The 14,433-nt window shown below is 45.9% G+C and overlaps 1 protein-coding gene across 3 annotated transcripts in view; it reads right to left on the reverse strand.

The window, feature by feature from the left end:
- Positions 1-490: 490 nt before the first annotated feature.
- The window catches only part of LOC135898156 (glutamate receptor 1-like), a 256,360-nt gene continuing 242,417 nt past the window's right edge, over positions 491-14,433 (reverse strand). For 2 of the 3 annotated variants that reach the window (XM_065426936.2, XM_065426934.1), the window contains 2 exons: positions 9,356-9,451; positions 491-7,304 (listed from right to left, as the gene is read on the reverse strand). In XM_065426936.2, the coding sequence (XP_065283008.1) occupies positions 7,224-7,304; positions 9,356-9,451 (177 nt within the window). In that variant the 3' untranslated portion in view covers positions 491-7,223. Of the gene's footprint in view, positions 7,305-9,338; positions 9,452-14,433 lie in introns of all 3 variants that reach the window. The other variant, XM_065426935.1, reaches the window with a different exon arrangement.

Here is a 14,433-nt window from a genome sequence, read left to right on the forward strand (position 1 = left end):
TAGCTACCTTTATTATTGCCTTATTTTCTGTTTTCTTTTTCGCATCCGAACTGCAGTAAGCGCAGTTCACGGTGTAAGTAAGTTGCAGCAAAAGCGCCAATATCGGCGCGTTGAACAAATGCTATGTATACTAAAATAAATAAATAAATAAAGAGAGAGAGAGAGAGAGAGAGATAGATAGATAGATAGATAGATAGATAGATAGATAGATAGATAGATAGATAGATAGATAGATAGATAGATAGATAGATAGATAGATAGATAGATAGATAGATAGATAGATAGATAGATAGATAGATAGATAGATAGATAGATAGATAGAGCTACGTCGGAGCACAGAATCTCGGTATACATGGTTCGACCTTTTTTTCTGGAAGGTCCTTGAAGCTTGCGTGAGCTGTCACCCTCATGCGAGCTACTGCTGAACAGTGGCGATTTACCTTTAGGTAGCCCTTCTGAAAAGAAGAAAGAAAACAGGCCATGACCTCAGTTTTGGAAATAACAGTTTATTGACCACTGCACCTCCACTGAAGTGGACTCCAAGGAAACTCGCGTTCACAAATTGTCGAGACCTGCTGCGGACACGCATTGCGGGGCAGCTTCTTGTCATCACAATGCCTCGACGAGATTGGTCCGTGGTGTGCCCCGGCTTTGTCTCTCTCTTACTTTTTCTTTGTTACGACAACAATGGTACAGAACAATGCTTCGCGACATTGATTTATCGTTAGCTACGAAGGCTCACCGTACGATTCTCTCGTAGCAAGTCTCGTGCTCTAATCACGACTGAACAACATTTCACAGAAGGTCCGGCATCGTCAAGTGTCATGTGCAATTTCTCATCTATGCGGTTTGTACTCTTTCAGAAGAAAAAAAAAGAAGAAGAAAAAAGAAAGACATTGAGGACTGGGCTGGAATTGCCGGTACTGAGCACCTTCGCTCCCGACAGCTGATGCCAAGTTTGTGGAGGGTGATCGCTTCGCGCGTATAACCGTGACGCCATGGCGAAGCTAGACCGTCGCCACATATATCATGTCTTAAACATTTCGAAATTTGTCCACATAGCAAACAAGCGCAGTCACAAAACACGCCAACGGGTGTCGCAGGTTATCCTGGTTCGCCTTTTTTCCTATCTAACCTATTTCTGTAGACGACGTCTGCGCTGCGTTCGGACGCAGGTGACGCTTGCCGCTTTCCCGTTGCTTTCGCGTTGCCTCTTCCCGACTACGGCTCAGACCCGTCTCTCGGAGATAAACGTTTAGGTAACATATTGTAACGTTATAAAAAAAGGTCGTTCTGCGCTCTTAGCACAACTCAAGGATGCCACGAGCCAGATTCCGCACGTCATCTACTAGTCCACCCTCATCGCATGTGACGTGCGGACGTGAGGTGACGTGAGCAGACCCGCAGTTAAATTGGGTGCATTCTTGTTTGGCCTCTCTTGCACCCTCCTCGCACACGTGGTAATTGAGGGCTGCACGTGCGGCCTCCGTGAGCGAACGGCGAACGGTGGGCACGGAAAAACTGTGTGGATTGCGGGTGTGCTGTCAGTTGCCATGTGTGTAACTATCGCGAGCAAAAGCTTACGGACCACGCTAACCAGCATAAACGAAAAATTTGACCGACCTGAGCGCGGAGCCTAAAATTGTCATAGTAGCACCCGCGAGAAAAAAGGAAAGTGGGAGAAAAGGGCGCGTCTACTTTGTTTCAGAGTAATTCAGCACTGAGTGAGCGCTAGAGATAGCGCGAGTCAAGCAGGAGCGAAAACACGCGCAAGCGCGCGTTCCTAAGCGTTGTCTGCTCAGTCTCGATCGCACTCTCAGAAGCGGTCTAGAGTGCTAGAGGCCGTCTAGTAGATTTCACGGCAGCGCTAGATTATTTTGAAGATAATTTTGGGTACATATTCTATCTGCAAATAAATTTCTTGTTTCCATGACCGCCGTGGACCCCAATCCTTTGCTGTCGATAGCAAGCTGCCCGCGCCCTTCACTGATTCTGCCAGGATTGTGTTCGAATGAAATAACATACCTCATGCCACTGAAATCACCTTACTGACTTGATTGCTTAAGCACAAACCTTCAAAGCCTCCTAACACCTCGTGTATTACGAGCCTTTCTTTGCTTTATTAACTGGATCAGAGGTAAAACACAACCACAAACACCATACTTGGATTCCAACCTCCTTCCGTGCCAACTGCACTCTGCATTTATTATCTCAGCAGTGTGAGAGTGCCTGCATGTCATATGACTGCTTTCGTATTACACACTCATTTCTCGGAGAAACAAAATAAAAATAAACAGTGACCTAATCCGGCTGCGCAACACGCGTGAACACGTACAAAACCGGGAGTGACGCACATAACTTCAGAGCTTCGAGTGACTCAGGAAATTAAAGTGATTAGGAAATCGAGAAGAAATTATTGTTTCAACAGCACTTTCTACGTTTGGTTACATACAGCTGAGTCATGGATGGGCATGTGCAGCATGACAAGACGTTTCACCTGTATGTTTCTTTCTCTCGTTTTTTTTTCTAGTCGCTATATAAGTAAACATGATAAGAAGAATGCCACTTGTTAATCTTACGTTATATCTTGTGGTAAACATTTGAGCTCCACACAAGGGTACACAACACGTGGAAGGACTCGCGCATGGGTAAATGGAACCATTGCCACACAAAGATAACAGTCTCTGCTAAATGAATGGTTTGCATGATCTAAGGTATGACTTGACAAGCGTGAAGTCGAAAGGAAGATTTGTCATGCATTGTCTGGGGCTTTCTGCATGTAAGTTGTATATATAGAATTTTTTAGCACTTTCGCTTACTCATACAGTTTTTGAGACAGGCATGGCGGGTGAGTGGAAATGAACCAGCGACGCTGGGAAGCTTTCACGAAGGCAACGTGATGTCTTACACGAGCTATACACGGAGTAGAAGGTGTGGGCACCACGTTAAAAATGGGTGGCTGGGGACAACGGCAACAACTCGTGAAAAACAGCGATGGTAGTATTTACAACGGTGGCCTTGTCTGCACTACACGCTTTCGTCGGGGTCACGTGGGACCATCCGACGGCAGCCGGAGGAGGGTCAAGAGTACACGAACTCGCTGTACAATATTTTGTTCACTGTGCATTGGAGGATATGTTGGTGTCATGTCGAAGCACCGCGGAGTTGTTTTGGTTACTGAACAACGTTAAAAACAGACGCTTATTATTACACTAGTGGCATAAACTTGCTATGTAACAACATACACTCATACACGCACATGCACGCACGAGCACAAGAGCGCAACCGTGATAGAAGCTCTGCGATACTTAAGTTTCGCGTACACACTACGAACCAAGAGAGCGCGGGCAAACCCTTTGGCGGCACTAGCTGCTTGTTCCATACATAAAAGAGTACCGACAAGAGATTTTCAACTCGTCATTATTTTGTTTGCGTGGAAGTTCAAACCATCTTAATGTTAAGAAAAAGTACTGGTAAGAGCTAGAGCACCCTAAATACTTTGCTATGATACATATTTTTACGAAGCCGGGGCCGAGTTCACAGACGCTTTTGTTCGTGACTGTTCTTGGCTATTGACCTGTAACCTAGAGATATTTGCGAATGAGAGCATAGTTTCGGTTTCACTATTCAGGACGTGCGTGTGTCATGGTGTCACGATACACTGGCTCTCTACATTCTTGTGATCGCTGCGTCTGCTACAAGCGAGCGAAACGTGAAGCGCGCGCACAACCCTTGTTTATTATTACTCTTTAGTGACATGACCATACATATCCTTATTGGTACACGACGTCAGCGAATCTCGCTCTGTGTCTTGACGATGACTCCAGGTCCGGCATTGCGATACGACTTTAGTATCAAATTAAAGTGCGTTATGTTTTCCAACATCTTTACTTGCCAACTTTGATCCTTCTATACTTGGGCAACGCCTGCGGTGAGGTTTACACAACTACGTAAATAAGTGCCAGTAGGCCTTCAACAAGCTCGAGAGGCCATGTGACTTCGCGGTAGAGTGTACGTTAACTTCACTGGGCATAATCAACGTGAAATAACACCGTTGGGGAGTGGAACATTCTTGAAAATGAAGTCAGATATGTACCCCGCATATTACTTCCGATCGAGGAAGTTGACAGCACTGGAATAATTAGGAAGTCTCGCCGCAGGACTCGCCAGCACCCCATGGTTCTTAAGAGTGTATGCAGCGCGCACTTGCTTGCCTCTATCCTACAAACGCGATTGACCAAACTCTAAGCATTGCGAGGGAGTAGAGTGTGTGCTACGTTTGTTAACCATGGAGGCGAGCAACTTGCCGACGAGATGGGTAACAAAAACACCTTTGTTCCAGTTGGCTCTGTGTTGAAGTAAACATAAGCACGTTGCAACGACGTGCCAAGCACTCCATGATGCCCGTACAGACAATCAAGAGCGGCTGTATAAAAGCGCGGGTATTCTTACATTTCTCTTTCTTACGCATACTCACAAGAAATTTTGTCGCGGAACAAGCACGGTCAACGGGGCAGGTGCAGATAGGGGACTATGCACGATGAAAGAAAATTACAATGTGCAGGGAATTGTAATAGATATCTAGAGCTGATTGGGGGTTACACGAAGCTACGAAATATCTTGGAAATGTGTCTGCGGTATATTTTTCAGAAGCAAGGAACAGAAAAATAACACTACGAAAAGAACATCCACATACAATATGAAATGCAGTGAGGCATACTTTGCAACCAGCGAAATGAAATCTCATTTTTTGCGACTTAGGAGTAAAGAGTAAGTGTCCATCGCGTGCGTCGCGGGATTTTTTTTTTCAATAATCGGAGTTATATATAGCGTATATTTTTCAGTTTGAACACGCACGCTCTCTTCAAATATCACGGATTTCGGAGTCATCTCGCGTAAAAATTTTTTTCGTCAATTGTCATTAACCTTCTTGTAGCGCGTAACTTTAACACAGCGCAAGCAATAAGTGGAGCTTTCCACAACTGGCGAACACCACTTTTCCAGGGTGCCGGACAGTTGAGATGCCTTCATATCCTCTAGAAATAAGTAAATGCAGCAGTGCTGAACATTCTCTGGGGAAATATAGCTCATAATCCCTGCATTGTTTTCAGACAGACATGTGCTAAAAAGGAACATGTAAACACACACAGAGAAAGAAAACGTGAACGATTTCTAACAATTACCATGTGGCGATGGGAACTGTGGGACACGGCCAACACATAAAATTAGCGTACAGAACAGAAAAGAAAAAAAAGAAAAGAAAGGAAAGGAAAATGTACCTTTAGTGGGCGCTTGTGAAGCTGCGTGAAACAGGAAGCAGCGTATACGGCTCTGCAATAGGCCTGATCTGGGTACATAAATTGCACGCACCGCCTGAAGCCATGCAAGGGTAGAACTGACCGTGCACGTGGCAACCCCTCTCGTGCAACCTTTATTTTTTTAACACTGCAAATAACTGTCTCTTTTCCTACTCTTCTTTTCACTCTTACTTGTCCTCCTCTCAGCACTACTGCTCTGTAGTGCTCTGTAGTGTACGCGCTTTGTTCGTGCTTGTCTCCCTTTCTTTCTATCTCCCCCTTCTACTCTGTTTCTCTTTTTATCCCTCTTAACCCTTCCCCCTGCGCAGGGTAGCCTACCGGAACTACCTCTGGTTAACCTCCCTGCCTTTCTCTGCATTATTTTCTCTCTCTTGTACCGTGTATCTGCTTTAACTACTTACGTGTAAATGACAAAAAAACGCCACCTTTGGTTTCTCGCGGTGTAACAAGTACTGCTGCTCAGCTTATCTTATGCCACTCGGTGCTCGGTTTGAACCGGTCGTATTAAAAGAAATGTAATCAATTGTTTGTAGCGCTCTTAAAAAATCGAGATCCCATCCCATGGTTGCGATGTCATCAACTGTCTAATGAAGCTAGAATAAACAAAAGAAATACAAATTGTCAGTAGCAGAATTAGCTGAAGAGGGCCTCTCCTAAATGTGCGAGCTTCACGAGACTGCCTTATTCCACATCAGATCCCTTCGGTGGCAAGGTATAAAACTAGGCTTGTTGGTATCGATGCATAATTATAAATGCCACAAAAAACACGGGACAACTAAAAAAAGTCTGGATACAAAAATGCCTGTTTTGCTATGGTTGTAAAGAGCGCTTGCGTGAATATGATGGCGTGAAGCGCCTGATAGCGTCATCCGGCGAATAAGCACGCCGAAACGGGAATGCGCGCTGTCAGAATGATAGAAACTAACAAACAGAAGGGGTTCAATAGCGCGATATCATGTTTATTTCTGGCCTTCGCCTATGTCAGCCATTGTTATCTCAACTGTCAAAGTAAATTACAGACCCTGGACGTCCTAAGCATGATAAAAAGGCGGGATTTAAAAAAAAAAGTTGCACGTTAAGATCATGCTAAGGCTACGCACGTAATGCTCAAAGGCTGCGATTCTTTGTTTACGCACGCGGGAATTTGGGCCCACATGTTCTTTTTTCTTCATATTTTAATTCCCAGAGAACAATTTGAAACTGAGACACCTTGCTAGAACAAGTTGAGCAGTTTGTGCTGTTCGTGTATCCCACAATTTTGTTGATTTGCAGAATACCAACGCTGACTCACGCAAACAAATAATATAAAATAAAAAAAATGATAAAGGAGAGAAAGAAAGAAAGAAAGAAAGAAAGAAAGAGAAAAAGAAAGAAAGGAAGGAAGAAAGAAAGAAAGAGAGAAAGGAAGGAACGAAGAGGTGATGGGAATCGACGATCGACACACAAATTCTAATTGTATGGACAGCATGTTACTAGGGTACATAAGAGAAAAACAAGCAAAGTAAGAACCCTTGAGCACTTCGCGACCATCGTGAAACAGGAAACAACAAATCAATGAAACGCAGCCAACAAACAGGAGTTTCTTTTAGCGCCGAGGAATATAAGTGGTCCCAACGGCCAACGCGTGAGAAAGCATTCACATTCACGCATACACGACGAGCCCCGAGAGTGTCCCCCGCACACAAACGGTGAGGGATCCCGGGGAAGGAGACGCAGCCCACGTCGCTTCATGGCACGGTGGTTGCTCCCGTTGTCGTTGACGCCGGAGGCGGTCCAGGCGTCTCGGATCGATCTCTTTTTCGCCGTCTCATCGTACTCGCGCGAGAACACGCTCCCGGAATCGCTCTGTGCGCACGCGCGCTTAGCGTTCTTGCGTGACACCGTGCCAAAAAGAAACTTGCAGTTTTAGACTTGAGTGTGCGTGTTGACTCCCGGGTACTCCCCGAAGCCGTCAACTTGACCTAGGTTAGGCGCCGGATTATAGAGCTGTCAGAGGGCAGGCATGAATGGTGGAGGGAAGAAGAAAGAAAGAAAATTGGCGGTGAGATGACCGCTTCCGCAGATCAGTGTGGTCCGTCAACGTGCAAGGGGTGTGTGCTGCCCTAACAATATTCCTAATGACGAAGAGTTACTGAGGCACGTCGGGAAGGAATATACCAAAAATGCTAAATCCGAGCATCTAAGTAGATTTTTTTTGTGCTTATGGAATCGTCAACTTTATGGAGTCCCTATTATCATTATATTTTCACTTGCAGCATAAGGACTCGCAAAATGTGCGTGAACCAGTGATTATAATCACCTGTGGACCTTATTTTATGATAGGGTGTTTAGGAGATGTTGTCCTCTTTGAATGGCACCGGCTGCGCCCTTTCACATAAAAATGCGCAAATTTATTGCTTGTAAAGTTATCTTTGTTGCAAGCATTGTGTATATACAGAAAAGTATGATCTACAGGTGGAAGTGAAAGGAAGGGATGAACACTAAAACCGTAGGACATGCCCTTCGTTCAAGGCAACTAAATGAGGGAAAAGTACATACACTAATAATAATTACAGGGCACAGCAAAGCACAAAAGAAAAGAAAAGCTGAGAATATATTTAAATGAAAAGTCTTTCACGAGACATAACAAAACAACTATAATTCTAATGGGGCAGACTACAGAGAAACAGACTACAGGGAAATATTGAGAACATAAAATTAGAGAAATTGCTGCGAAATTACCTTTTTCTGGGAAACATTGCGCCTCGACTCTTCTTGTGTTACTAGTTCTATTGCTTACAAGTTGATTCCGCCGATGTTGGCATTTTTGTATATCCATGACCATGTTCCTACCGCGCGCTGTGTCGCACGTATTAAAGGTACAATAAAGGGAAACACCGAGCCAACTTAGAATGAAAGCATTCTTTCAAAACGATGTGTTCGTTAATTTCGCTGTAAGATATTTTTTACTTGTGTGACGGCTGAGAGAAGATGAGCGGCTACGTTTATTGAGGGAAGCTGGCAGGTCCATAGAGCAGGGTGTGAGACCGGGCTAGTTGGTTGGCTGAAGTGACTAGCGCAAGAGTGTACACGGGACACTAAATAAGGCGACGAGGACAAGAGCTTGTCCTCGTCGTCTTTTTAGTGTCCCGTGTCCACCCTTGCGCTAGTCACTTCAGCATGTCCATGAACGCGGGCACGTTCACGATAACTGAGGAATAATCGCTCGGATGGCGACCGTCTAGCCGGGAGCCGAGTACGCTTTTCCTCCACTTTCCGGACGACTTTCGTACTCCTAGCCACACATTAACGGTGGCGCTACGCTAAAAATGAAAAACGATGTCCAAACTTTAATTTTTTGAACTACACGCCGGAACCTTAGCGCCAGTAAGTATTTTCTCGTATTTGGGCCATTTCGGTGCAGTGAATGTTCCCAATATTTGCTAAGTTCAGTATTTGTTTCCATTACGATACAATGCAGTCCATCGTTACCAACAAAAATTAACCAGGTCTGAGCTGACGGCGTCAGAATTCACTGCGTCGTGGCTGGCTTGTGCAGAAACTTGAGCGTGGTGACTTTCAATATTGCTTCCGTTCCCGCTTATCAAACTGCCTCTCACTGCAACAGTGACTTTCTTGTGTTATAGAAATGTAGTTTACTTATCAAGATCTTCTTCCTTTTTAATGTTCCATGTACAGCTTTTGCCCTCACAGGGCTGCTCTTTCATAGAGACTGTCTGTCTTTGGACGGCAAGCCTTAGCTAATAGCAAGGTAACTGTTAGCATAGACCGGAGTCTGTGATTAAGAATCGCTTCAGCGTAAGAAATGCATTGTGGTCATGGTTTTCGATTAGTCTAAACCACTTTTCCTTTTAGAATGCTGCCGTACATTCTCGTATTTCGTGCTTGCTGTGAGCGAATGAACGTTGTGTTAAACAGCAATGGCAGAATCATCGCGAGCAGCTGACCTGTATGTGTGCAGGGGTGTCTACAGGGGTGGCTACGAACGAACACAAAAAAGAGAGGGGGCGTCATAATTACAGAGTATCCTGGCGTACCCTTCCTCGCTCTCCATGGTCTATGCCGCGGTCTCCATTCTGCGTGCCTGTGATTGACATGCGGACCTTTGCCTTCATGGCGTCGTACATGCTCATCTGCAGGGAAAGAAGAGAGAAATAGAGATTATAAAAAGGCAGTAACACGAGAAAACCCAGTTGGGGGGCTAGCTCGCGCTGGAAGAGAAGAATAACTTATTAGAAAAACGACAAAGAGAGAGAAGATAGATAGAGAGAAAGAGAGAGAGGAAGGAATAGAGAGGGAGAAAGAACAGAACGGTAAATGTGGTCGATCCGGAAGCGAACGAGCAACGTCACGCATTCAAATGCCTTCACACGCCTTCACACAGCTCACTCGTTCTAGGTAAGCGTTGACACCGCGCCTGAAAGCGGTGCACGGTAAACTTTAGCCCCAGTCACGTGTTTTACATCCGCCCAATTACATCCGCCCAAGAATCGCCAAGTTGTTTCTTTTTTTGACCCATGTTCGCAGCACGAGAGAGAGAGATAGAAAAGGAAGGCAGGGATGTTAACTAGTCAAGAGTCTGGTTGGCTACCCTATGTTGGGGGAAAGGGTAAGAGAAGAGAGGGAAGGGAGAGAAGTGAGAGAGAGGGCTTAGAGACATGCACAGACAGTACTTGAGTCAAAGCCGCTCGTGCAAACCAGACGTTCTGAGAAAGCACGATATGTTTCATTAGAGTAAACAGCCCTGTGATAGCTGACTGTAGAAGCCTTCCCCAAAACTTTTAGAGCTGAGCTCCTAAGCGCCCGTTCCTGCGGCGAGCGTCGGCATTGTACCTCGTAACCGAGTGAAGCTAGGAGCACAGCGAAGGATGAAAGCGAACGCGCAACGCAGCGGGAGATGAGAGACGGCGATACCGAAGACAGCGCGAGAAGGAAAGCGGAGGATGAGGGTATGGCGAAAGCATGAATAGAAAAGCATAGTGCCACGCAAGACGGGCTGTGGGGCGATGATGGCTACGAGATGGCGCCGGAGTAGCGCGTGTCGTCTATGGAAACAAACGTGTATGGAAACAAATCGCTGCGGCTGCTGTAATCGCGCCCACGCGTCACCCACGGGCTGCCTCTCGCGATTTCCCGATTAGCGAGGCAGTCGTGTCATACTTCGCTCCGTTTGCAACGTGCCGCACGAGACAGATTGTGCGCGCCAGCCTACATATCGCGAAATGAAAACATGTATATAGTTGCGCTCAAATTTCGCATGAAGGAGTGTCGTAATCGTCTGTGAATTCTTTTTCTGCGGCTTATTTGTGTTTATGTGAATATGAGGGTGAAATATGCGCTCGCTTGTGCTAGATATGCTGTACACTCCTTTTTTTTTAATTTGTGGTCGCATGTTAAACCCTAGAAACATCCTAGGTTTCCTCCGCGACTCCTGTGTTTCGAAAATTGCGGCAGTGTCTCATGTGAAAGCGTTGCATGCATGTAGACCAGTACAGTTGCTCACAAGTTGCACTGGTCCTCTTGTGACTAAATAAACCAACTCACGCCTACCGTATACCTTAGCATGCTTATTCAAAATGTAGGTTATTAGTTTTTCAACCTTATTATTGCAAGTAAATGCTGTTATTAGAACTTGAATTAAATATGGAATAAACTTTTATTGTACTGTACTGTTTTACGAATTTACGTTCAGAGGAAGTAAAACAAAAACAAAAAGAGAAAATGATGCAGTAAAGTAAGAGACACTAGGACGCCTTTGAAGAGGATCCTAATGTTATAAAATTGATCAGGGAGTGCGAGTGGTAATAGTGAAATTTAGGACCTCCGGTAGCTAGCACGGGTCGCATTGCTTTTCTTTATATCTGATTTTAAGTGCAATCTTTGTTTCAGGGTATGATTCAAATGAGTGGGAAATACTTTTGTTGTCGTATTATCAACCGGTGTTTGTGTAGTTTAGTACACATCAGTAGCATGGCCTTTGTTGCTTATGAAATCACGTGCATTCCACCGTGCATCGGTAATACATGACCTTTACTTAGAGATTTAGTAATGCGCTACAGTTCATTGCCCCGTAATTTTATTGGACTAGTTGAAACATATTATTGGGTTAGTTGGTTCATTACAGCTGAAAACGGCGCCACAGAAAGCGAGGGCCAAGAACGCGTACGTATGAACTCATAGGAGGCTTGTCCTTTTTTTTTACTTCCTTTTGTACTCGTGCGTGTCTTCGGTTCATTCTTACTCAACCATTATTTATTTTGCGCGTCCAAGGAATAAACATGCAGTTGTTAATACGCCTAGCTATCGTACCCGTTTCCTTTTCTTGTCCCTCTTGCTATCTGGCACCGTTTGCCGCTGCAATGGACTACCTGCTTCACTGTAGTGGGCCTTTTGGTCTCCCTCCCAACGCTACCGAAGATATAACAATCTTGGTCGTAATATTTTCACGAATTATAGCTTTTTGCCAGGAGCATGAAAGACTACAGCACTGAGTAAAATGACTCTCCTGCTTAGTCACCCATTAGAGGCAACGTCTATTTCTGCGGAAAACCTATTGCAACTTTCATAGCCTTCGGGAACAGCAGCAGCGACGGTGAAAAGCAATAACGTGGCAGCGTGAGGACAACTCGTAGAAAAGGTCGAAGGTGGGAAGCAACTCGGAAAGGAATTGTCCCTCCGGGGTCAAACGTCATCGTTGCCTTGGACAATTTCGTAAAACGGCGGCCGCTGTGGCGGCGGCCCTTTTACTGTCGTGAGTGGCAGAAAGCATTCATCATCTCTGAGGTGCCGCGTTTGCAAGTTTCGCCCTAATACTCCTTCCTCCTCTTTCTCTTCATTTCTTTCCTTCCTCGTCTTCCACCTTTGCCGATCACATCACACTCGGAGAGGAATGACAGTGGAGACAAACTGCGAAGGTTGCTGGCTGCAGAAATAAAGATCAGTCCACCGTCAGGGCCAAATCATGCGGATATCACTCCACTTTTCATCTTCTTAAGAGAGAGAGACAGACAGACGCAGACCGGGGAAAGGAGGGGACGTAGAAAGGAGGCCATTGTCTTCGGCAAAACGCCAAAGCGCTCTGGGAGCGATGGTTCGGTGTCTTATCTGGCGCCCCGTGGACAAGACGGCGCAGGAAAAAAAAAAGAACAACACATGCGAAGCAGCGCGAAAAGAACGTGAAATAAGAAAAAAAAAGAAATTGATGCGGCGACTAGCTCGGCGATTTCATACATCGGCAATGCGTCGCCTGCTTTCCAGGAAACAGTCACGGACGTATAGCAAAGCAAAGCGGCGGCAACAGTGGAAGCGAGGACGATGATAAATGCGCTTCCGTCCCGGTTCTGCGTCTGTGCGTGCCCGTGCGTCCAAGGAGAGAGAGAGAGAGAGAGAGAGAGAGAGAGAGCGCATGCCCAAGAACGAGGAAGGACGGTTGATGGGAAAAAGGAAAAGGCGAGTACAGCGGCACAGAAGGCGGTCGGCGTGGGACGTTGCGAGCGAGGAGGGTTGTATGAATTATTCAAGCGAAACTGTAGCATGATGTTCCCGCTTTTCGCATTATTTCGCGAGCTCTTCCTCTTCGCCTTCTTCCCGCCGTTCCTAAAGGAGGGCACGCCTGCGCGCCGCCAGCCCTGGCACCTTTCCCGCCGCGAGGATCTCGCTGTCTCTGCTGAGCTGGCTGTTTTCGAAACGCACGGCGAACAAAGCGAGTCGAGAGCCCGCTTTCCTATACACCCTCGCCATATTACGAAAAGAGGGGAGGAGGGGTGTGACAAAGGAAAGATGGCACCGTGATGGACGTAAAGCGAGAGGGATTGAAAACAAGGCGATGCAAGAGTTTCTGGCCTCACATAGAACACAAGACGTGCACGTGAACAGACGTGCATGCAGCGGAGAACGAACCAAAGAAGCGCTTCCCTCCCGTCGCCAACCGCGGCGCGCACTCGTAATCGCTGCCAAAACGGATTACGCGGCGAGAATTATTCTCGCTCCCGCCTTTTCGCTTCACCTCTGTGGGAAGCGAGGCGGGAAGGTGAGGGCGCTAGCTTCAATTTAACTCGTCCGCGACGGTTATGAGAAGTGGGTGGCGGCAGCGGCGGAGGCGGTGGTGGTGTTTCCGCTGCAGCACAGCGCTCGGAAATGAAAGGGCTTCAGAATTGGTTTATTAAATTGGATAAAGAAGGAAACTTAGTTGGGCAAGATAGTTGTAGCCAGCGGGTGCCAAAGTAAAGCGGCAGATGGCAGAGACATAAGCGCAATGTAGGAAATAAAGCTGATATAAATTGAAATGTTACGTTTCATTGCGTCTCCATGGAAGAGTGAGATAGAGACGAGCGTAACATGGGGGCAAATGGGCGTGGTCAATATGCACACATACAGATAAAAAATACGTTTTTTTTCTGCTGTAATGATAACAATAAAATACAAGATACGTCTATCTGAGTCTTACGCAAGTTATAATTTATGATACGGAGCGTGTGCAGTCGGCATACTAGTGCGTACTAGTGCGTACCAGTGCGTACCAGTGCGCACCATTGCATTCAAGTCAAGAATGAATACCAGCTTTGCGAATGTGGAGAAGACAATTAGGAGGGGAGTGTCGACAGTTCCAGGTAGACGCGGACATTTACGAAAATAAAGAAATATATATATTTTGGCAAATGACTAAGAGTGAAATGTCAAACGCCAGCTTAAAATTAGAAAAACAAAAACAAATATTTAACGGTAACAAGCTACACACAGGTACTATAAGGGGTGATTACTTAGATAACGAATGACTTCTCGCAAAGGCCTCGCAAGATGCAGAATTCTGAGCTCAAACACATTTGTTACCCGTGTCGGAGGCTTTCGCTTCCCTAGAATTTAGAACAACGCGGTTCTTCAGAGTGCGAGGGAAGGAAAGGATGGAAAAGTGAAACCAGTGTGATTTATGAAAAGCCGAACTACGCGGGAAGGTTGCGGCCACGGGGAACGCGATCCAACGAGGAGTAATTGCGAAGCAGTCACACAATACAGATTCTTTTCTTGCGCTTTGCTCGTTGTGCAAAATTGATGACGCTTTAAGCGGCTCGACTATTGCTCGCGCGCGAGCCGAAGGTTTCGCTATTTTTTTTTTTTT

Source organism: Dermacentor albipictus, chromosome 3, assembly GCF_038994185.2.
Source record: "Dermacentor albipictus isolate Rhodes 1998 colony chromosome 3, USDA_Dalb.pri_finalv2, whole genome shotgun sequence".
Taxonomy (NCBI): Eukaryota; Metazoa; Arthropoda; class Arachnida; order Ixodida; family Ixodidae; genus Dermacentor; species Dermacentor albipictus.